Raw genomic sequence first — 23,394 nt, forward strand, 5'->3', positions numbered from 1 at the left:
AGCATAAAATGACATGTTTTTGCACAGCAAAAAAGTGTTAAGAAATTAACACAGTCAGAGCCCTGCACAAATAGGCTTAGTTGTTTCCTTCCTCTATTTAACACATGTCTTCATCTCTTCTTTACCCTGCTCTCGTTCCCGCTTGTTCCCTCGCTATATCCCCACCTCTCCCCTCGCCCCTGTCCTCCAGTCAGCATCTGGTAATGCTTTTAAGCCTCTTCAGGAAAAAAGGGCAACATTTGCGCTAGTGAGCACACTGTTTGTTTTGGTCAACTCCCAAACCTTCCTTTCTCTCTCTCTCTCTCTCGTTTCCCTTTCTGCGGTCTCTCTGCTTGCTCTCCTCTCACCGACACACAAACTCCCCATTTTCACACGAGAACTCACTCCTAAACCCAATCTACACGCCGTTGCACGGCGGTGTCTCTCGAACGAAAGCATATAAAAATAAATTCTGCACCGTTGCATGACAGGATAAAAAGCGAGGCTTTACAGTGAGTATAATTCATACAAATACGAGATATAGAGGAAAGGACGCTTCTCCATCACCATTACAAATATACGGCCCCCCGCCCCAGCCAGAAACCCTCGCCCACTTGCTCCACCAGGGGAAGTCAAACCGAACGCACACGTTGTTTAACCTCAGAGTCTTCTGTGGGGGAAAGCCTCCCCCCCCCCCTCCCAGCAAGAGGCCTCTTTTCTGGTGTGCAGCTCCTCACCTCCCCCTTGCCACCATAACACTCACTCAGATGAGGAAACGGCCTGTTTTGCAACACAACCCGGCATGGATGCCGGGAGGGGGCAGCATTTATTTTTCACTCTGCCACTCATAGCCCTGCTGGTGGAAAGTTTTGTGATTGCCGTTTTAACATTAGTGGTGAGCTCCGCCGCTGATAAAACCCATTTAGGCCTAGAATTATTGAATGCTTTAACCAGGTGCCGCGCTGCGAGCTTGTAGATCTGCTATTTTTGAAAAAGTCGTGAAAATGTGTGCAAATCTTTGAATATATGTATTTTCAAAGCGAACGTTTGTAACTCAAATTTTGCTTCTGGGTGGTCCCTGGAACTAAATATTTTGAGATGGGGGTCCGTGGCCAAATACATATCATTTTGGGGGTCCTTCACATGAAAAGGTTTGAGAACCACTGACATAGTAGTCTCTCAAGAACAGACTAACTGAGCTCCAGTTAAGTGAAAAGGACCTTTTCTTTGACGATGGCTGGCCAGATTGCTGAAATAGAAACATAAAAAAAAAAAAAAAAAACCTTAGAAAGATTCAAAAGACACTTATAGAATCGGTTCAAAATTCAAATGTTCACGATTTTTTCAAAAATAGCAGATCTACAAGCTTGCAGCGCGGCACTCGGTGCCGCGCTGTGAGCTTGTATATCTGCTATTTTTCAATAGTTAAAGCATTCAATAATCCTAGGCCTAAAATTAAGGAGGTTATATCTTGCCCCCCCACCCACGTCCAATACTGGGTGATAGGGAGGCTGTTTTTGCTGGGTCTTAATCAGTAATCCTGAGATGAATTAGAGTAGTCTGTGCTGTGAGTAACGCTGTTGGTTTTATCAGTCAATCAGGTGGGTTGTGGGTGATAGGAATAGTAAGTTGTGTTTTGTATGCTTAGAGCCAACCCCACCTTCCCACCCTTTGTCAGGGAATATCATGGTAGTTTCTTGCACTCTTTCTAGAAGATAAACTGGATAATGTATCCACATAGAGTAGAGCCCTGAATGTGTATATTACAGTTTGATTTACAGAGTCACCCAATTACCTGCAAATGAATCAATTCTATCTATTTGCTCCAGGTGTAACTCTGAGTATTTATAATGAGTGTTATTTATATTCAAGGTATATTGTATACTGAAGTACAAGTAGAGTCTGCACACTGGTTACGCTCCATAAAGTTTATTGCGTCAACGTTTCGATCAAAAGATCTTCATCACTTTTGTCCTGATGAAGATCTTTTGATCGAAACGTTGACGCAATAAACTTTATGGAGCGTAACCAGTGTGCAGACTCTACTTGTACTTCATGATTCTGCTTGTCTAGCACCTGGGCCACGGATGTGCGTGCACTATTCTTTTCATATTGTATACTGAACCACAAAATGACAGTGAGAAGTCTTGTGGATTCAAAGTTATTCTGTGCAAGAATTGACAATAAAAATGTCAGCTAAACATAAATAATGTCAGCCCTGCCCTGCCATAAAAAGACAGGTTGGTTACTAACTTTAAGTGTGTTTGCATGTGTGCATGGGTATAGTTTTCCCTAGTTACACTATTAGACTCAACATTATTTATAAACATGGACTGTTTTTTCTTCAACTCAGTCACAAAATGAACAGGAGGAATTCAATCCCAAATAGGATGATCATACAGAAGAAATGTATTTAAATGCAGTTATGGTTTTGCAGTGTGTTTATGCTATTAAATATGCTGTCCTATTTTCAAATTATGGACATACGGTATAGTTAGGTCACAAAACCATTTACAAATGCAAGAATACTATTGTAGCTAGTGCAGTACATGACACACATATGTTGACTGGTCCCAAGACATGTTGTCCATATGTGTAATTCAACTAAGGGGTGAAGCAGCTTGCTACCAAATGGCTTAAACCACATCTATAATGTGGCATAATGCGATGCATTGTGAGATTGTAGACTAACGATTTTCACCATGTGACATGAACTATATTAATACTACTCTGGGGAGAACATCTGGCGAAAATACCAAATATACAATCTCACAACACGTTGCAACGCAACATGTGAGTTTGTTGCGACCGTCAGCGAGCAACTTAGTATAGAAACGTGTGTCACACGCTGTGACACTTTGCTCTCACACGTAACTCTGCCATACTTTGCCTAGCAACGTAATTTCAACTTAAAAACAGGTCTCAAAGTCACTATTGGCACACAAACTAGCGTAAACTAAGCAGATTCTGTCAAACCAGTTTTTGGAGCGGTGAAAGCGCTCCCAATAGACAGGTATGTCCGTGGGTATGTGGCTGGCTGGCTGGCTGGCTGGCTGGGTGGGTGGGTGGCTGGCTGGCCCTGTCCGTAGCCTGGGCAATACCTTGAGTGGCCACACACAACACACTAGTTAAAGGAGGGGCGCTGTTTTGTGCAGGCCAGGCACACTCACCACTCACTCACAGGCACAGTTTACAGTTTAGGCATTTAGCAACACACACAGGGTATAGCTGCTCAGATTCACCGCTCCACTTCGAACCGAGGTTTGATTTTTTTTTAAATAAATATGACAACTTCCTGTTGATTTGACCATTTTAATATCCGAATCCAGTTTGTCTTCTTAATTCAAATTATAAAATCTACTAGTAAAAAAAAAAAAAAAACATTTCACTGTAATGTGTATTTTATTTTGACACTTGCTTTGGCAATGTAAACGCATGTTTTCTCATGCCAATAAAGCTCCTTGGAATTGAAAATTGTGTAAATCAACAGAGAGAATATTTTTGGATCTGCGATTAATTGGATCAATTTCTAATCCACAGAGCAACTATTGAAGATAGCTCACCAACCCACACCCAAAATGTCATTGTGCTTTCAAGTGGTTAGAATCAGGCAACACCTACTGTGCAGCAGGCACACAATCCACCCTGGTATCAGGTTCTGACTAACTGTGGAAGGAAGGCTCTGGGCTTTGCTCTGGGTTTTTTTTCGTGTTGGAATGACTCCCATCTCTCTCCCCTCTCCTCAGGGACGTCATCAAGAGAATAGACCAGTCGGAGTTCGAGGGATTTGAATACATCAACCCCCTGCTGCTATCCACAGAGGAGTCTGTATGAGGGAGAGACTTGCTTCCTCTTTCGCCCACCTACTGTCTGTCCAAGCTGCCGTCTCAGCCAAAACCTGACTAGCTCGCCAAAACTCTCTAAAGCGGAGGAAGAGGAGGGACAGGCCAACAGGGAGGACAAAGTACCTTGTGACCTATAAGCAAGACTGAGGGCAGAAACGCAAGTATAAGAACTTGTTTCGCTGTGGATCTCTTCTGCATTATTCTGTTGGGATACCAAACTCGTTTTCGGTGGTATCTACAAGGAAAAATAAAATAAGACACTGGACTACACAGGAACATTCCCCAAAACTGAGTTATGTTGTCTTCCCCTTTTTTGTCTTTTTCTTTTTGTTTTCCTCCTTTCCCCCTTTTTTCCCCCCCTCTGAATTTCCATCTTTGTGTCGACGCACGTCCTGCTTTGCAGTCTGAACAGAGAGCTACTTCATTCAGTGTGCCATCATGAACAGGTTCGAACCCCTCCTCGCATCCCTGGATGAATATGACAGTTCTTCTTCAGAACTTGAAAAATTATGTGCACTTTTTTATTTGCCAATTCTTATTTTTATTTATTTTTCCTCTTCTAACTAGTAGGAGGGGGGGTCGCACCTCTAGTGAAACGAGAATGTAAAACGACGAAGGAAAAATAAGTGATAAGTTATTGTGTATTATAATGTAGGTAGCGAATCCAAAATTGACGATGCCTTTTTATTGATGCAAGTGGCACATTTTCATCCATGACCATGAACTTTCTTTTTTTACTTTTGTTATCCCCCCAGCGGTTGGTTTTCATGTGCAATGGGAAAAAACACACTCACTGGGAGACAGCTTTTTATTTAAGAAGTGCCTCAAAGATCCACCTATTACCATGTGTCTGATTGCACTTATCTCTTTTTAAAATAAAACGTCTTTACTGGTGGGAACGGTTGGTGAAGACCAACTGGAACCATGTTTAGACTATGCCATACAAATCTATTAATGGAATGATACTTCTGAACCACAGTGGGTTCTGCCACAGTCCTGACAAAACATTACAGAATCTTAGGTTTAACAAATCAACAGAAAAAAGAAAAAAATAATAGAATTACATAATTATTCCTTTTCATTTGGTACCGACTGGTTTTTCAATGCACAAACCACGTTTGACCACATTAACCCTGGCTCCCTATTTTGGGGGCAGGCAAACATTTTCAAATGGTCAAAATAACAAGCTTACAAAAAGCTTCACATCGCAATGCTTTGTGAGCTTTGAGTATTTTGTCTATTTTTGCCCTGTGACACAATGTATAAAACAGGGCTTAAAGCGATTAAACTAACCGAATCAGACGACGTCTGGAACTGGTGGTATCATCGTGATGACCATCAGGGACTAGCTGGGCCCCTGATTCAGCCTGGGAAAAAGAGGCCCTCATTGCACGCTATAGAGAGAGAGATCGCTGCTGCTACTCAAAGATTTGCCATTTCATATCATGACAAGTGACAAGCCAGTGGGCCAATTACATGAGTTATACTTCGTTGTTGTCGGGTGGAAACCTTGTATGTCCAAATACTGTTATGTTTTGTATTTATAATTTTAAAAATGATTTAAACTAGTGAAAACAGACGATCTATAAGCACACAACGCCTCGCACCACGAGGCGTTGTGTGCTTGTAGATCGGCTGTTTTCACTACTTTTGTGCGGCGGCCTTGTGTGATGAAGCAGGGCTTTGCTTTGCGAAAAAAATGTACAAATTTGAAACTTGGAGATACAAGGTTTTTTCCCCGACAGTGACGATTTACTTTGTTGGCCGACCAGCCCCCAAACTGGAACGAAGCCCCACATTTTATTTTAATTTTTTTCCTAATGGCCGGCCTGGACCGGCCGGGAATGAACCGGCCGTTCGGGAGTTGTCCCGCTTTTCCCAATGGCCAGCACGTTCCTGATGACCGTCCAGCAGGGAGATGGTTATGTGAGACAGTGAATATGATACATAGGCCTGTGCTCTGAACATAACATTAACTTCTCTTCAACATACACATCCCAGACGGAGAGGCGCTTGGCATTCAAATGACTACACCAGGCTGCCACTGTTTCGGTGTTCTATACACACACGAAACCCTGTGTAATGGCTTAAGGAAGAGCTTTATGATGAAATCTGGTACAAAGCATGCACAGCTGCAAAGTTATCTTTCAAATAAGCGTACTGATAAAAACTCTTTTCCCATTAACAGAAATAACAATCTGCCTCAGACGGTTCCCTGGGCAGAAAATATTAGCTTTTCGAGACTCCCAACATTTGTGCACTTCCTCTAAGAAATTGAGGAGACCCCTTTTGGAGCAGGGATTATTTGATCAAATCTGACCCGTGCTCATTCGATAACAGCATAATAGGATTAATTAGACGGTCTCGAGTCAAAGGGTCTCAGTTAGCTGGAGGGCCATTATATGCCAGGAAGAAAAAAATAGGGATGGATGGGTAAGATATGGAAAGAAACGAGAGATAATAAAAAGCAGTTGTGTAGTCAGTTATTAGTCACATCCATGAGAACACACACACATACAGTATACACACACAGCTGGAAAATCACTTCAATATTAAGGGGGGAGTCCCCACCTTTTACCAATGCCGTCTAATTTGCTGCATTTCATTAATACCAACATTTGTTTTATGACTTAAGAAGTCTTTTTTTGTACGCCAGGACATACATTTGTGACGTTCTTTTCTTGAGGGACCAAAGGAGGAGCCGGGAGTCCTTGAAATCATAATACACTACAATGAAGGCCATTCACAATGAGGAAGAAAGAACCTTTATTTAAAAAAAAAAAGAAAAGGAAAAAAAAATCAGTCCGTGATTTATTTTGTTCTAACATTTGCTGGTTGGATGTGCTTAATTCTGCTTTAACGCATCTTTGTAAATATCTGTAATTATTAAAAATGATACTGGTTTTCCGTGAACAGAGTCGCGCTTTCCTTTTTTCTCCGCAGGCGGTCGCAAAAGAAATAAATAAATGCAAATGCTAAATATTAGTCTGCTTCGTACATCTGGGAATTGGCTTTGCAACAAACCAGGAAATCTGGAGCGTTAGATCTCCGATAATTAATTAATGATTCAACACGGAAATAACGAGAAAATATACATTTGCAAACGCTGATTTAACCCCGCTCCCTATGTATTTACATGATGAAGAGAATTGAAATGTTTGCTCCAAACTGATAGGAATACATAGCAACAGGAGAATTCAATGGGTCTCATAAGAACAGATAAATATTCCAGATTGTAGACGTTAGGCTCATTTTGTAGCCCCTTGAGATCATCTCAAATCAAGTCCATCTGTCAAACGATATTGTCGTTGTCGGGTGAAAACCTTGTGTGTCCAAAACCGTTCGATTTGTATTTATCATTTTAAAAATCATTTAAACTAGTGAAAACAGCCGATCTGCAAGCACACAACGCCTCGCACCGCGAGGCGTTGTGAGCTTGTAGATCTGCTGTTTTCACTTATTTTGTGCGCGGCCTTGTATGATGAAGCAGCGCTTTACTTTGCAAAAAAAACATACACATTTGAAACTTGACGAGGTTTCCACCCGACAACGACGATATGCTGGAAAGGGATAAAGATTTACAGATTGTTTTCCTCCATAGCTTTTTCACTCTCTAAACAAAGGCTTTAAGCAGTGTGGAATTAAATATCTTATATCTCTTTTATACAACATGTTATGTCATATTTAAAGGTGATGTAAGTTATATTATACGGTTGAAACAAATCTGACTCTATATTCTAATTCTTTGTAACCAATAGTGTTTGTTCAGTAACAGAGGTCTCCCCATTTCTCCAGCTTTTCAGTAAACATAAAAAAATATTTTCAGATGGGTTACAAATTTCATCCAATCAGGGGTGACCCAATCATTTATCAGTTTGTGGTCCCGTTCCAATTTTGTCTCAATGTTGTTCGTTTCATTACTTGTCTCTTTCCTGAACCCTAACCCAAACCTGAAAATGTATGGGAGACCCCCATTACTGAAAACTCTACATAGAAATTATAACAGAATCTGATCTGTGTGTTGTTTTCTGGCAATGGATATATTTTCAACCAGGCTGAGCCAGTTTCATTTCACCACTTTCAACCTGTCGTCCCTATATTGCCGATGTCAATATCTGCAAAGATATTCTCTATGTACAACAACATAGGGCTTATATAATAATATCACCTTGCCCAACCATAATCGGAAGTATCTCACCTTAAACATTTGATTTTCTTTTACCATAGTAAAAAACTGCATGCATGGTCTGGAGTGGGCACTTTTTACAGACGGGTAAAAGGGCTTTGATGTCTATGTGTGCACGTGCCTGCCCAACACTGCCATTTGTGTTCTGCGTAGCATAGCCAGAGCTCTGGGCCTGGCCGCTCCACGCTGGGTGTAGGACACAGGGGTTATCCCTACCGGCTGGATGACAGCCAGCGTCTTCTCCACTCACCAGGTCATGTCCATGGTCATCTCTGACAGACACTGGGCCAGATGGCTGTCAACGTCCATCTGCACAAACCTGGGGATGGAGGAGGCACAGGGAGAGCCACGGCGATATTAGTCTCTCACACAAGCGCACACACACACACACACACACACACACACACACACACACACACACACACACACACACACACACACACACACACACACACACACACACACACACACACACACACACACACACACACACACACACACACACACACACACACACACACACACACGATTTTTTATTGTTATTTTAAAAGTGAAAACAGCCCATCTACAAGCTCACGCAAATGATTCATTATGAATCATTCATTTGATCTTGCTCCAATACAGCACATCCTCAGTTCTCACTCTAGCACCAACCAGGGTACAGAGAGACGGAGAGAGAGAGAGAACGAATGTCTGGTATAGTATGAAAAACGTTTTACGTTATAGGATATTACGTTGAAATAAATATGCCTATACAAGTAGTGTCTCATGGTTTTGGTTATCTCACTTACACAAATAGACATTCAAACATATGTGTGTTTTTTGAAGGAATAGTCAAACCAATTTTGACAGCCCTAACACATACGCCTCTTCACATTAGGGCTGCAACTATCAAGTATCATCACCGATTGCTTTTTCTAATAAGCAAACGATAACAAAAATGTTATACTTTGTCGGTTATCTGTTATCTTTAGTTGTTTGAGTGACGCAGAGGTAAAGTCCCTGCCCACCAACACAGAGATTGTGGGTTCAAATCCACCGTGGTGCAGCCGGCTTTGTCGGGCGTCTATGCAAACACAATTGGTCACTGCATGTATTCCTACGGGCTGGGGCAGCATGGGCCAGCAGGGAGTGTTGGGCAGGAGGAGTAGGACGAAGGCTCTACGTCCTCCCAGTGGGGGCTCCTCACTGGCAGATGAGTCACTAGGATACAGATGTGAGTGGCGAGGAATCAATTGATATAACAACTAAATTGGTGAGAAAAAGGAGGCTACTAAAATAATCGATCGAATAGAAAAGTATGTTTGATTAACTGCTTCACCCCTAATTCACATATTCATGGTGTTTTTTTATTTGTTTTGGAGCTTTATTAGATAGGACAGTAGATTGACAGGAAATGGGGGGAGAGAGGGGGAGTGACACGCGGCAAAGGTTGTCCGAATCGGGAATCGAACCGCCGCCGCCGCCAGGCATCAATGCCTATGTGGCAATGCCTATGTGGTATGCGCCCGGACCAGTAGGCCAGCTGGTGCCCTATACTCATGGTGTTTATGTAACAAAGTTAGCCCTGCCTGTAGCCCAGAAGCCCAACATCTTCATTAGACAGGGGGAAATGCCCAATTGGATGAGCGGTAGATATAGTGGGAGATCAGGGTTCACATCCAGGTGGTTACACTTAAACGGTGCATATACTGTGTAATTCTACTCAAACTCTGTATACGTACATTCAAATCCTGTTCGTGTCTCTATATATACTGCAAACTGGCTAGTGAATCTACCCCTTTTCCCCTTGGGCATCATGTGTTCTTGGTTGTAGAGTAGTGCAGATTCCTGAAGCCCCAATCTTCTGACAGTCTGGTGAGTAAGGTCTTATTTATTTTTTTCCTAGACATTGAGAATTCCGCAGTGCAGGCTCACTGCCTCACTCCCCCACTGCGACCCTTTCGTTCACGTTTTGGGTCTCATGCATTTTTTACTTAGCCCTGGGTTTTAGAAGTGAGAGAATTTCTCCCTGTACTATCTGCAACTTTCTGCCTCTTTCGTAGAGAGGGGGGTCTCTTTAGGACACAGAGAGAAAGACAGGGTGGGGGGGGGTGTTGAGGAGAAGAAAGATTTTTAGAAGGATGCCCTTCTGCGGTCTGTGAATCCCGCTGCGAGCGTTACCCTTTCCTACCCCTGCTCCAACCAATGAAACTCAGGTGTGTTCATTTAACTCTGAGTGTATGGATGTGGATGTATTTCGTCTCTAAATCAGTGGTTCTCAACCTTTTTTAGGCCGCAACCCCCAAAATAATCATAGTTTAACTGGGGAGCCCCCACCTTTACAAGCACCAAGAGTTGAGGCATTACATTTTGTATAACACGGTTCTATTTAGATAGATAATAAATACTTTGTCATTTTAGAGGTATTAAAAAGTCCTTAAATTGTCACTTTAGAAATGTGCAGATACCCTCTATTTGTTTGTTTACTGTTGAGTGAGAAAACAATGTTACACATTAAGTTAATCATCTGGGGACCCCACAAAATAATTTGGGGAACCCCGACCCACAGGTTGAGAACCACTGGTCTAAACAGGGTCTCGCTGCAATAATACTTCTTTAACATTTTGAAGAGTGTGTTTCAAAATCTCTGATCTGCACGCAGCAACATTTTAACTGTAAAGAATTTAAGTGTTTCGATCCACCCGTTGCAACCTTTAAGAGTTAAAGCGAGTACTTATGTTAAGTACATTTGCCTTACAAAATACTTTAAAATTGTGAATAATTACAATGTTTCTCACAAGACGTATACTTTACATGGAACAGTGACATTTGTTTGTGTTTGCACTGAACGAGAAAGACGAAAGAGAAGCTACGGACGTAAAAAGAACAGGAGTGGAGGAGGGCAAAGGACAGAGCGATCAGCCCCTCCCTCCCTCCCTCTCTTGTTTTCTCTTCCAGGCCTCTCTTCCGTCCTGCAGACAGAAGTAGCCATTGTTTGTGGTGGTGACCCAGGGAGAGAGGCTCAGGGAGAGAGTAAAGCCAGGTTGTGCGGCCAGGGCCAAGGTACACACATCGGCTGGCTAAAGATGTGCGGGGCTGGGCCAGAACCCGCGACCATTGCAACACAAAGGCCGGCCTGTTCAGAGAGGGACAGAGACGGAGAGAGAGAGAGACTTAGAGAGAGAGAGAGAGAGAGAGAGACAGAAAGACAGAATGAGAGAGAGAGTATGAGACAGACAGAGAGAGAGAGAGAGAGAAAGACAGTAAGAGAGAAAGAGGGGGAGATACATCTCTGGCTCTTGGCCCAAATCCCCAGCTCCTCTACCTCGTCAACTACACTCAACAAGTCCACCTCGCTCCAAATTGACTTTTTGACCCGTTCCGATGAATAATTTACCGTCTTGCTCTAGAGGCCGACCCTCTCCTCTCGCCTCTCTCCAGCTTGTTGACGTGCTCTCCCCCAGTCTGGGCAGGGGGGCTTACGCAATCAGGGATATGTCGAGTTTACATGTGGGAAGTCAATGAGAAGACGCAATATTCCACAACAACATACAAAAAGGTGCTTATAATGTGGAACCAATCCATCGTTGGGGGTGGGGGGGTGGGGGGGGGGGGGGGGACAACTTGCAACTGCAGCCAACTCAGGCGGGAGGCTAAATTAACCACATAAGCCCTGGCTATGCTTTATCATACGATGAATAATGCGTGTAATAATAACGTTGTGATCCTGCAGATCAGCTACTCTCGCTATTTGACATGTCCAAAATAGGGACGCCAAGTTGACAGTTGTTAACTTCACGTATATTTGAAAGTAATTGAGATAAGAGATAACAGAACCTCCTTCGGTCGCTGGGTGTCCGCAATTTATCGCTGTAGTGAAAGAAATGAATCTTTTATAATATAAAGAAAACAAATTATTTGTATCCTTATCCTGACCATGTTTGTTCAACCTGTGGGAGGGCTGATTTTATGTCAACAAAAAATGAAATAAAAATAAAAAGAAAATACTAAATTAAATAATTTACACAAATGAGAAATTTTGACAAAACATTTCACACATTTTTCACACATCCACAGGCTCACAACACATTGCGATGCAACACGTTGTGAGCTTGTAGTTGAGCTATTTATGTGATCTTTGAAGAAATTATAATAATAAAAGTATAAAATAGGGCTTAGATGTGTCCTTCTTGGAACACTTACCCAGCAGGGAAGGCCACCAGACACATGGGACAGGTCTGCAGTGTCTCTCCACCACCGCCACCACTGCCCTCTCCACTGCTCCCAGACGGCCCTGCCGGCACCACCTTGCCCTCCACACTTCTCTTATCGACCCCTTGCCCATGCGGAGGAGGGCAGCTGTCTGAGTTCTCTCTCTGGCACACGGGCGGCCTTTTGGTCACTCTCATCGAGCTCTCCCCGTCTCTGCCCTCCGTCCTGTTCCTCTCGCTCTGCGCGGTGACCCCAGGTTGGGGCGGCGGCGCCTTCACCCAGCTTTGCATGGACGTCTGGCTCTCCTTGACGCTTGCCGGGCGGCTCTTGGCGATCGCTCTGCACGGTGCCCGCTCAGCAGGGCTGTCACGATATGACATTTTACATGATGATTAATTGTCACTCAAATAATTGCGATTAACGATTCAATTGTGTTTTTGTCATTGATAATTACATTTCTGTTTGGCTTTTAGGCTTCGAAGTTGCACATGGCAGATATGACACATAACCTAAATACACAAAGAAATGACTGACATATTTGACAACTTTCTACTTAAAAAAAAATTACATTGATAGTGGAAATAGCCGATCTACAAGCTCACAACGCGTCGCGATGCAACGCGTTGTGAGCTTGTAGATCTGCTATTTCCACTATTTCTGAAAACATTTGAAAATGCATGAACATTTTTCAACATTCACGATTATGACGATTATGACAAAATAATCGCGATTTTGTCAAATAATTGCGATTAGACGATTATGTAATAATTGTGACAGGCCTACCGCTCAGAGCTTTTCCCTTGTGTCGCGTTGCTGGACGTCGCAAGCGCCCGGTCATCTAGTGTCCCCTGTCTCTTTAGGCGTGAGACACCATGGGACGTGCCAGCGGTCCTCTGCTGTGGCTCGTCCTCTCCGTGGGAGGATGATGCAGAGCCAGGGCTGTGACGGTGTGGTGACTGTCCCTTGGTGACGGGGAGGTGGGCTTCCTCTGGGGTGGCGTGGGCACACAGGGAGTCTGGTGGTGAAGGCCCCGGAATGGCAGAGAGTTCGGGTAAGGGAGGCACTTCTTCACCGAGGCCTGGCCACCTCCACTTCCCCAACTGGACCGTTGTGGGTGTCTAAAGATGACAGGAATGTCCAGAGATTACGGTATTAGGAATTAGAAGGATCGCATGTAAAGGCGGGGGATTTCAGAATGTACCCGACAAAGCAATTCTCGAATATTCAATTGATCAAAAAAAGTAATCGATAAAACAATCATTAACAAGATCATTCAAGAACATAATAATAATAATATTGGTCCCTAATCCTTGGAGTGTTTTTGTCACTGTATATTTGCTATATTTGTATATACTGTGTACTGTATACTGTATAACGGTACATGAGATTTGTCCTCTGCATTTACCCATCCTATAATCACTAGGAGCAGTGAGCAACCATTGTGTGGCGCTCAGGGAGCAATTAGTGATGGGTTATTGTTAACAGTCTTGCTCCAGGAACACACATCGACCCATTGCCAGGCCTGGAATCGAACCTTGGACAACCAGAACTCACAAACCACTCAGCTATGGCAGCCCCATAGCTACATAGTTAATAAGTCATGGACATTTGAATTTCTACTCCTACAGATTTTTTAAATCAGTACAATGGGGTCAAGATGTAAAAAAACTGATGTAAGAACAAGATGTAAACTAAAACTCATTACATATTTGCTGCGACTCTCCTGGCAGTGGCAACACCCTCCACTTCACACTTGATCTCTCGGGCTCGCCATAATGTCTGTCCCATTAACCTGGGTGTAGTAGCTACAGCATGCTAGCTGAAGGGCTACTTCGGCCCCCAAGAACTATAAAATACTTTTCTTAGAGAGGGCCCCCGGGAGTGAATTATTTAGCCAATGCAAGGTTGCATCAGCTATCTGTCAAAGTGACTGGTTCATGTTGTGTGCCGCGTGGCCTAGAACTGCCACCGGAGCGCAGAGAGCTAGCACCCGCCAGAGGCTGTATGCCAGTCTGAGAGGGACAGTGCAGCTGTCATTTTTGCTGAGCTCAGCATCCAGCGAGCTATTTTCATCTTTCGGCGGCGTGTTCCTTAGAATACGACATGCCTATGGGACCAAGAAAAATCCCTTTTCGTCTGATTCATTGACAGGAGTTTATGGCAGGGAGTGGAGCAGAAAGGAAATGCAGCCTCACCAACTCTACATCAACTGTCGCGGATGGACGAAAATAGCTGATCTACAAGATCGCGACAATGTTACTAGTGTTGACGATTTCTTGTGTGTTATCGTAGGTCTTTAAATGCTATGATGAATTGAGCGCATAGGACCACAATGGAAACAAGCCCACTGGGCTTTTTGTGTTATCCTTTTAGCATCATTGTAAAATCATACCACTGTGCTATTTGCAAACCGTTAATAAAGTATTCAATTAATCAATCATTCGTGGTGCAATGCCTTGTCAAAAAAGGATATTTCAACATTTATGGAAGATGTGGCCTGTAATGACATTCCCAGAATAGGGAAGCCAGGCTGAAAGTGGTTAACTCATCAATATGGGACATATTAGGATTAATATCCTCCTAACCAATGAAGCCTACAGAGCTAGTAAAGGGATACAACTCAATGGAGTGCCAATTCCTGATCTCTGTAATAGAAGACCAATAGATAACTGAAAGTAGTACATACATACATTAAAAATGTTCTTGAGTGCAAATATTGGCATCAAAATATATGTACGGCACCAAAGTAAAAGTAATCAAATCTTTAACAATTTGTCAAATGTTTTCCAAGAGCCGGATTATAGTTAATTGGTTTAAGTAAAAGCACACCAAGACTGTACTTAAGTACAGTACTTGAGTAAATGTCCCTATAGTTTCTTTCCACCGCTGAACTTACCACAGCAGAGGACGCCATTGGAAGATCAGGAACGACAGATCCCCACTCATCTTGAGTGTCAAGGCTCGACAGAGCAGACTTTAACGTCAAGGCCCACAGGTTCTCCAATGCACACAGGTTGCTCCCATTCCACCATCTGACAGTAGCATCTACTGGCCTGGAAATCACATCAGATGGGGGTAGGGTTGTAATGTAGTGTTCACAATTAATCAACACACACACACACACACACACACACACACACACACACTCACACACACACACACACACACACACACACACACACACACACACATCACAACCATTGAGTTTTAACCTCTATTTGTCACTTCTTGTTCTTTATTCAACTAACTTTTCCACAGGTTAGTTTGTGATTTAAAGGTTTTTACTTTGAGTATACAGTTAGTGCACTTGGACTGACCAGGTTAGCATAATGCATTAACTATCGTATTAATATGTAGGCGGCATACATACTAGTATGTACAATGTAAGATGGGCATACATTGTCAATGACTGTACAGACAGTATGATGTGAGGCTGACATCTACAGCAAGCTAAACAGTGGGAGTATGGATAAATGTGTAAATCAATCTACTCAGTGGTGTAAAGTAACTAAGCAGCTTTATGTCAGTACTGTACTTTTGAGGTATTTGTACTTTATTTGAGTGTTTCCAATTTCCAATACTTGTACTTCTACTCCATTATATCTTGGATCCAAATATTGTACTATTGCTCTGGAACATTTATTTGAAAACTTTAGTTACTAGTTACCATAATGCGCGATGGGACGCATTATGAGCTTGTAGATCTGCTATTTTCAAACCATGTTTGTACATTTGAAAACTTGAGTACTTTTACTTTTGGTACTTTAAGTACATTTTGATGCCAATACTTTTGTACTTTTACACACACACACACACGCACGCACGCACGCACGCACGCACGCACGCACGCGCGTACTCAAGTACATTTTGAATTCTGGACTTATTACTTGAAGTTGTAACCGAGTATTTCTACAGTGCAGTATTGATACTTTTACTTAACATTTGAGTACTTTTTCCACCACTGTCTACACTGAATGTAATGATCAATCTGACCAAATGGACCCGTAATAGCCGTATGGGTCCTTATATACGCTCAGAGTTAAATTAAACACAATTTTACATATTAGATTTTAGCACAAATGAATGCAACAACACACCCCGTGGTCGACTTGTCCAACTCTGTGGTTCCATCGAAACATAACGGAGAATTGCTCTTCTGCGGCGCTTTTTTGGAAAGTGTTTCCTCCAAAGACAACTTCCTTCTTTTCAGTTTGGATATAGAATGTGATCTTTCAGCCATCTTCAATGATCTTCATCTTTTTAGTTGTCTTCCTTCTCAAAAGTCGCGGCAGCAAAATGGGACAGGCTAAACTTCCGTGTTTGTGTGGTGACGTTACGACAAGATGGCCAATCAGAACACCTCCAGAGAAACCATTGGTCCAAAGACTAGTACTCACATTTTACTCAAGTAAAAGTATACAGAGTATATAGAAATACTCTGTTTAGTAAAGTTAAAGTCCGGAATTCAAAATGTACTTGAGTAAATGTATGAAAGTGTTGGCATCAAAATGTACTTAACTTACCAAAAGTAAAAGTACAAAATGTTTGAAAATAGTAGATCTACAATCTCACAACACATCACAATCACGATCACACAATGAAACACATATTGAGCTTGTAGATCGGCTATTTTCCAATAGCCAAGGTATAAAATAGGGCTAAAGTGGTTTACTGTATCCGTATGTCTGTTTTATAGACTAAAATTATATTTTATATCTGTAAAATAACTAATAACTAAAGTTTTCAAATCAATGTAGTGGAGTAAAAGTCCAACATTTGGAAAATAATAATGTAATTATTTATATGTATCTCAAGAATAGCCCAATGAAGATTTCTATTAAGTGCCAAAAGATAATTAATATTAAATGAGGTCTGCATGTGGATAACGTCTAAATAGCCTAATTCTTTTCACGTAGCTATGTGTTTGGTCAAAAGGGATTTTGTTTTTGGTGTTAAGTGAGTCATAAGTATTAAATAAATATGCCTGATTTCACATTTGCATTTATGTATGTATGTATGTATGCTCCCCCCTGACTCTTCACTCCACGCCACAGACTTCCAGTGTATAAGCATACTGAAATATTGATTTAAAAAAACAAAATGTTGGATGCATATTGCATAATAGCTATACTGTAAATGTGTTCCTTTTTTCTGAAAGGAACATCTTTTGAGAGACAGCCGCTGATACGAACGACCTACGGCCTGGTCGCGACCTAGGCCACGACCTGGAGGTCGTAGGTCCCGGTTCTGGAGGTCGTAGTTCGCGGTACATACTTGTTAGGTCGCGGCCGGTCTAGTTTCGCGACCCCCGGCCGTGGTTGCGCCACCTCGGTCGTCCCCGGGCCGTTGTTGCGCGATCGGGCCGTTGTTCAGCGACCTGGGAAGTCCGCGGTCGTATTTAAAAGGTCTTTTTGCAGAATATTCTAGAGCAGCAGCGCTATTCAACCTTTTGAAGCTTGTGATTGGCTGAACCGGAGGTAGGAAGCGCTCCATTGTAGTCACTTGGACCGCGCGAGGTGCACCAAAACCTATCCTTAACCCTAACCCCAACTCTAACTCTAACCCTAACCTTAACCCTAACCCCAACTCTAACCCTAACCCTAACCCTAACCCTAACCTGCCGACACTGAGTAGCTAACCTGCCGACGCTGTTGAAAACGAGCGCTCCTTCCCTTAGCAAGCGTAGAGTTTCTAAACTCGCGTCCCTTCCCTTAGCAAGCGTAGAGTTTCGATCGCGGCGCTCCTTCCCTTAGCAAGCGTAGAGTTTCTAAACTCGCGTCCCTTCCCTTAGCAAGCGTAGAGTTTCGATCGCGGACTTCCCAGGTCGCTGAATTACGACCGAGATCGCGCAAAACCTCCAGAACCGGGACCTACGACCTCCAAGTCGTGGCCTAAGTCGCGACCAGGCCGTAGGTCGTTTGTATCAGCGGCTCTTGCTGGATCTTTTGGACAATGTCTTAAGATTCAAGATTCAAATAGCCTATTATTGTTCTTCTGGGGGTTCTTAACTTCTTCTACAATAACAACTTGCAACCAACAATAGAGCTACATGATAAACAGACAAACAGCTCCTCCTGGCTATGTGTTGAAGTGTCCTTGAGAAAGTCAAGACCCTGAAGTGATCCCCTAATGCTCCCGATGAGCAGGTTGATGCCTTGCATCATAGACATAGAAAAGCTCTGAGGTGTTGGTTAAAAAAAAATGATAGGTGTCTCCTTATATATGCCAATAAAGCTACTTTGGATTTCATTTAAGTCCCGGAAAAACAACACTGTGATTGGCCAGTAGTCACTTTGAGTGGTAGCGTGCCTTTCACACTTCCACACTTCTGCCTATATCCTTTTTTGTCAGTCGCTCCAATGAACAACAGCAGTGGAAGAGGTTTCCTCTGCCAATGGTGTGTGTGTGTGTGTGCATGTGTGAATGTGAAATACATTGTAAAGTGCAGTAGAGAGAGAGACACTGGAGCAGCTCAGACGATTCTAGCCTTTTATTCAGGTGCCAGTATAACAGGATTGACTAACGTTTCGATGCTAGTGCATCTTCATCAGAGATTGTAAAGTGCTTTGGAGAAAAACACTATATAATATAAATGCAGTCCAATTATCATTTACCAAGGGGTGCACCACCTATGTGGACACACTGCGGCGTGACAACCGAGCCAGCAACACTGCAGAGCTCAACCTCCGGCCCTGATGATGAGAACAGCACAAGTACAGTCAAAACACCCTGCCTAAAAGGAACACCCCAAAAAAGGTCCTTGCTGGCCTTGTTTCTGATGGAGGTCCTTGGTATTCAATTCATCAATATAAAGTAGCATTAAAAAAAAGGATTCAATATCATCACACCCACTCCCTCCTATCCAGTATATGCAGTATAAGCTGGATAGGAGGGAGTGGAAGGTGGAGTTGATGTCAACTAGTTCACACCCTCGGATCGCATCACATGTTTTTAGCTTCTAATTAGTTTCTCCCCGAAATAATGCAGCTATTCTTAAGCTATAGCATCCCCTTGTCTTCCAGATGGAATTTTACATACTGTATATTCCTCATTCACATGGGGGCGGCATAGCTCAGGGGTAGAGAAACCGTTATTAGAGCACGAAGGGTTCCCGAAGGGTTCCCAGTTCGAATCCGGGCTCCCCCTGAGTTAATGTCGAAGGGTCCTTGGGCAAGACTCTGAACCCCTAATTGCTCCCGGTGAGTAGGTTGGTGCCTTGCATGGTTTCCTCCGCCACCGGTGTATGAATGTGTGCGTGAATGGGTGAATGTAATGCACAATCTCTGTAAAGCGCTTTGGATAAAAGCACTATATAAATGCACCATTTACCACATGCACACTCTATCTTCTCTGCACTAAATGTACAGGAAAGCTTTATAAGAAGGTTACCTCATGCAGGGATACCATATCATAATACATTCTCCCTCAGCTAGGACACACAATAAGTGGAAAGTTGAAGTCATAATAATAACGGTGGTACTTTCTGAGCCCTTTTAAGCTCTTGGACAGAGAAGAGGGACCTACAGAGAGTGCCTTCAGTTATGCAATGGAAAAGACAAGGGAAAACTGGAACCAACGGAAGGAAAAGGAAAGAGGAGAGAGAGAAAAAAAACATGAAAAACAGCACTATGGGAAAACCTGCCACTTTGAGAGAAGGTGAGGCCAGTTTTTTTTTAAACATTGCTGCAAGATGATTATTCCAGAAAGCTACAGGATTGCTGGGTAAGTTTGGATTTTTCTATTTTTTTTTTTTTTTTTTTTTTAACCGCAGAAGGGCATAAAACACAAAAGCAGAGCTGTGGTCCAGGGCTTGTGGGTGCCTGGTGCTACTCTGGGAAAAAGCGACACGGCGCCTGGGCCCTGGAAAGAAAGGTTATGTCATTGAGGATTTGTGATCCCATGTTGTGCACTGTCGCCATGGTTACAGGTTGGGAAGATGGAGTGGAATAAAAGGGAAGCCGGGGCCGAACCCACCTAATGATGAGGGAAGGAAGCAGGACTCCCAAAAACCATCGCGCCCAAGGAGATGAAGAGGAGGCGAGAAGAGATGCGTGCGTGCGTGTGTGTGTGTGTGTGTGTGTGTGTGTGTGTGTGTGTGTGTGTGTGTGTGTGTGTGTGTGTGTGTGTGTGTGTGTGTGTGTGTGTGTGTGTGCGCGCGCGCGCGCAATCGTGCATCCATGCATGCACATGTGAGTCAGAAAGTGTGAGACAATTTTGGAGCGCTATACATGGACAAAAGATAAACAAACAGAATGGACATATGAGAAGTGCCAAGAGACAGAAAGAAAGACAATTAGACAGACAGACAGACAGACAGACAGACAGACAGACAGACAGACAGACTGACTGACTGGCTGACTGACTGACTGACTGACCGACTTACAGACAGACAGACAGTGAGGGAGGGAGGGAGGGAGTGGGGAGGCACGTGAAAAGAAGAAGAAAAAGAAGAGATGTGTGCAACATCTTGGCAATGCTATGAATCATTCAAGAGAAGGGGGAAGGGGGGTCTTGGCACTCCTCTCTCACTGTCTATCAGGCTTGGCCTTGATAGGCTGAGAAGCTTTGCATCTTGCTCGTCTCCATTACACACTCGCCGTACACACAGCGCACGCTCCCGGCGATTATGCCAGTGTAACACTATAGGCTGATACCCACCCTGCAGCTACCAGACCCTGACGCTGGCTGGTGGTGTGTGGCCCCGTGCCAAACAGATAAAGGCCCCCAGGGGGTGGCTGCCGTTCCCTTCAGAGAAGGTCACTTATCTGCCAACTGAATGGGACAGAGCCCAGCTCCAATGGCACCGACACTGAAACTGTCACTGGTCACTCGTTGCCACTGCCTTACGGGCGGGTTTCTGCTCGGCAAGCACAGACATACGCATGCATGCATACGCATGCGCACACATATTATGCACGGATACACACTCACAGGCACGCGCTCACACAAACACAATTCCAGTGAGTTTGTTCATGGATGCATACTATGCATAGTTGCATACTATACCCCCCTGCCATCGCCCACGGGATGGTTCATGGTACAATTTGTTATCCACTGTATATTTTTACATATATATGTACAGAACATGCCTGAAAGTGAAATAATACACCCACTCCATCACCCTTTTCTCAGCTGTGAATGTAGAGCATGCATGTTCACTGTGCTCTTGCCATGGCTTAGGGGCGAGAGATAGAACATTTGAAGGTATATTCTTAGCACTTAGCAGACTCTCGTGGCATATATGCCAATGGCTCTGTATATGGTATGAGCTGATAGATAAAGTATTGTGATGCTTTTTCACTTCACCCTGCATTTTATTCAACTGTCTGACAAAGTGAAAGAAGCATGATGTTGCAAGCTTTTGTTCCACGTTGTTCTTTCCTCAGTAGGCTATACTATACAAGGGCCTGTCAAGTACTTATACACCTATAGAATACTTACGTAGTGTTACCACTTCCAATATACCAATATAACGAATATAACAACTTCAAACCTTAGAATCAGAATCAGCTTTATTGTTTGATTGATTGAAGGCTTTATTAGAAGTTTGCATAGGAAAATGTACAGATTCATGACGGTACAGTTCACTGGTACAAGGTCTACTTGTCACATCACAGGTTTACAGATGTAAAGAAGTGGGTGAAATTCCTTGCATCCTATTTGGGGCATTTCATTCTTTTGCAGTCGATTTTTATTATTATTATTATATATAAAAAATAGAAATGTGCAATTCTGGGAAAATGCAAGTGTGGTTGCACTGACGCGAGTCGCGAGGAATCTACTGGGAAATGAATTCTGTCTTATTATAGGCCTATATTGTGATGCCATGACAGCAATGACAACCGTGTGTGAAGCATGACCAAAAGCTTCACTTTTACGTTTGTTCAAAACTTTTAAAAAGCAGCTGCTCACAACTCGTACACATGTAACCAAATGGACCCAAAAATGTATCAATTAGTAAAATGTTGAAGTATCCGCGCCATCAACGCCCACACCCTAGGTGGGGTTGGCGAAAGGGCCTTTCTGTGTGGAGTTTGCATGTTCTCCCCGTGTCTCGTAGGGTAGATACCCTCACAAAAACATGCAGTAATCCTGGTCTCTATAATGCCTCCCCCTGGCCAGCCGGGGCGCCTGATGGAGGGGAAAGGAACTGGTTGGGATAACGTGTTCCTTCCCCGCGCTACGTCCATACCGGGGAAATCCACCCTGTCAGATGAAAAGAAACAACTTGGGTGAAAAGAAACAACTTGGACTACTCATGCAATGAAGGAAGCATGAGGTCAGTCCATTGTCTCCCCAGGCGCGGCAGAGGGAGAGCAGGAACCAGGATTATTGGCACTGGGTGAAAAAATGGGTTACAAAATCATGGGATAAAAATTAAGAAGTATATTAGGGGCCGGTACCTATTCGTCCGCCTTGGCGGCGCGGAGACCCCACCCCTCATTTCTCACATGGCCCTCTAGCGCCACCATGAGGCCGATTCAGATTTTGCCCTAAAATCACGAAAATCACTACACAGTATGTCTACACTCATGTCATCAACATGCTCAGGAAGATTTTGGAAAAACAAATTTTTGCTCTATTTGTGGAGATAAGTGACCTACGTCGCTTATCTCCCGATTAGGGAATCTTACTGGTGGATAAATGAACACAGGAATTTACTGTGTCACTATGAAGATTACACAACTTGGCTTGTTTCAATGGGGTCCTTTTTGAAGCGGTGGAAACCGCTTCCAATGAATGGCTTTGTGTGTATCACGCCCATATATGGTCATTTCAGTCCAGAATGAACAGGTTTTTTCAAAAACAGAATGTCCGTTACCTCCAATGAATGGCTTTCTGTGTATCACGCCCATATATGGTCATTTCAGTCCAGAATGAACAGGTTTTTTCAAAAACAGAATGTCCGTTTAATTACCATATATGGTGATCTCAGTCCAGAATGAACAGGGTTTTTCAAAAACACAATGTCCGTTACCTTATGTCCATATATGGTCACTCCAGGCCAGAATGAACAGGTTTTTCCTGTCCCGTACATGTAAAATATCAGTCCAGAATGAATAGGCTTTTTCAAATATGCAATAGGTCTCACTTATTGCATAGGTCTCACCTATTGCATTGGATTGGTGAAGCTTCACATGACAATTCAACCCTATAGGTAATAGCATGGTTCATACTAAATAATTATTA

The 23,394-nt window shown here is 43.2% G+C and overlaps 1 protein-coding gene across 1 annotated transcript in view; it reads left to right on the top strand.

Moving 5' to 3' along the window:
- prkcz (protein kinase C, zeta) overlaps positions 1-3,813 on the top strand; it is a gene marked incomplete at both ends in the record, with an annotated part of 143,532 nt that extends 139,719 nt beyond the window's left edge. The window contains one exon of the mRNA XM_080734274.1: positions 3,726-3,813. Within this exon, the coding sequence (XP_080590400.1) occupies positions 3,726-3,813 (88 nt within the window). The remainder of the gene's footprint in view (positions 1-3,725) is intronic.
- Positions 3,814-23,394: the final 19,581 nt, after the last annotated feature.

Source organism: Nannobrachium achirus, assembly GCF_963921795.1.
Source record: "Nannobrachium achirus genome assembly, chromosome: 9".
In the NCBI taxonomy this organism is placed as follows: Eukaryota; Metazoa; Chordata; class Actinopteri; order Myctophiformes; family Myctophidae; genus Nannobrachium; species Nannobrachium achirus.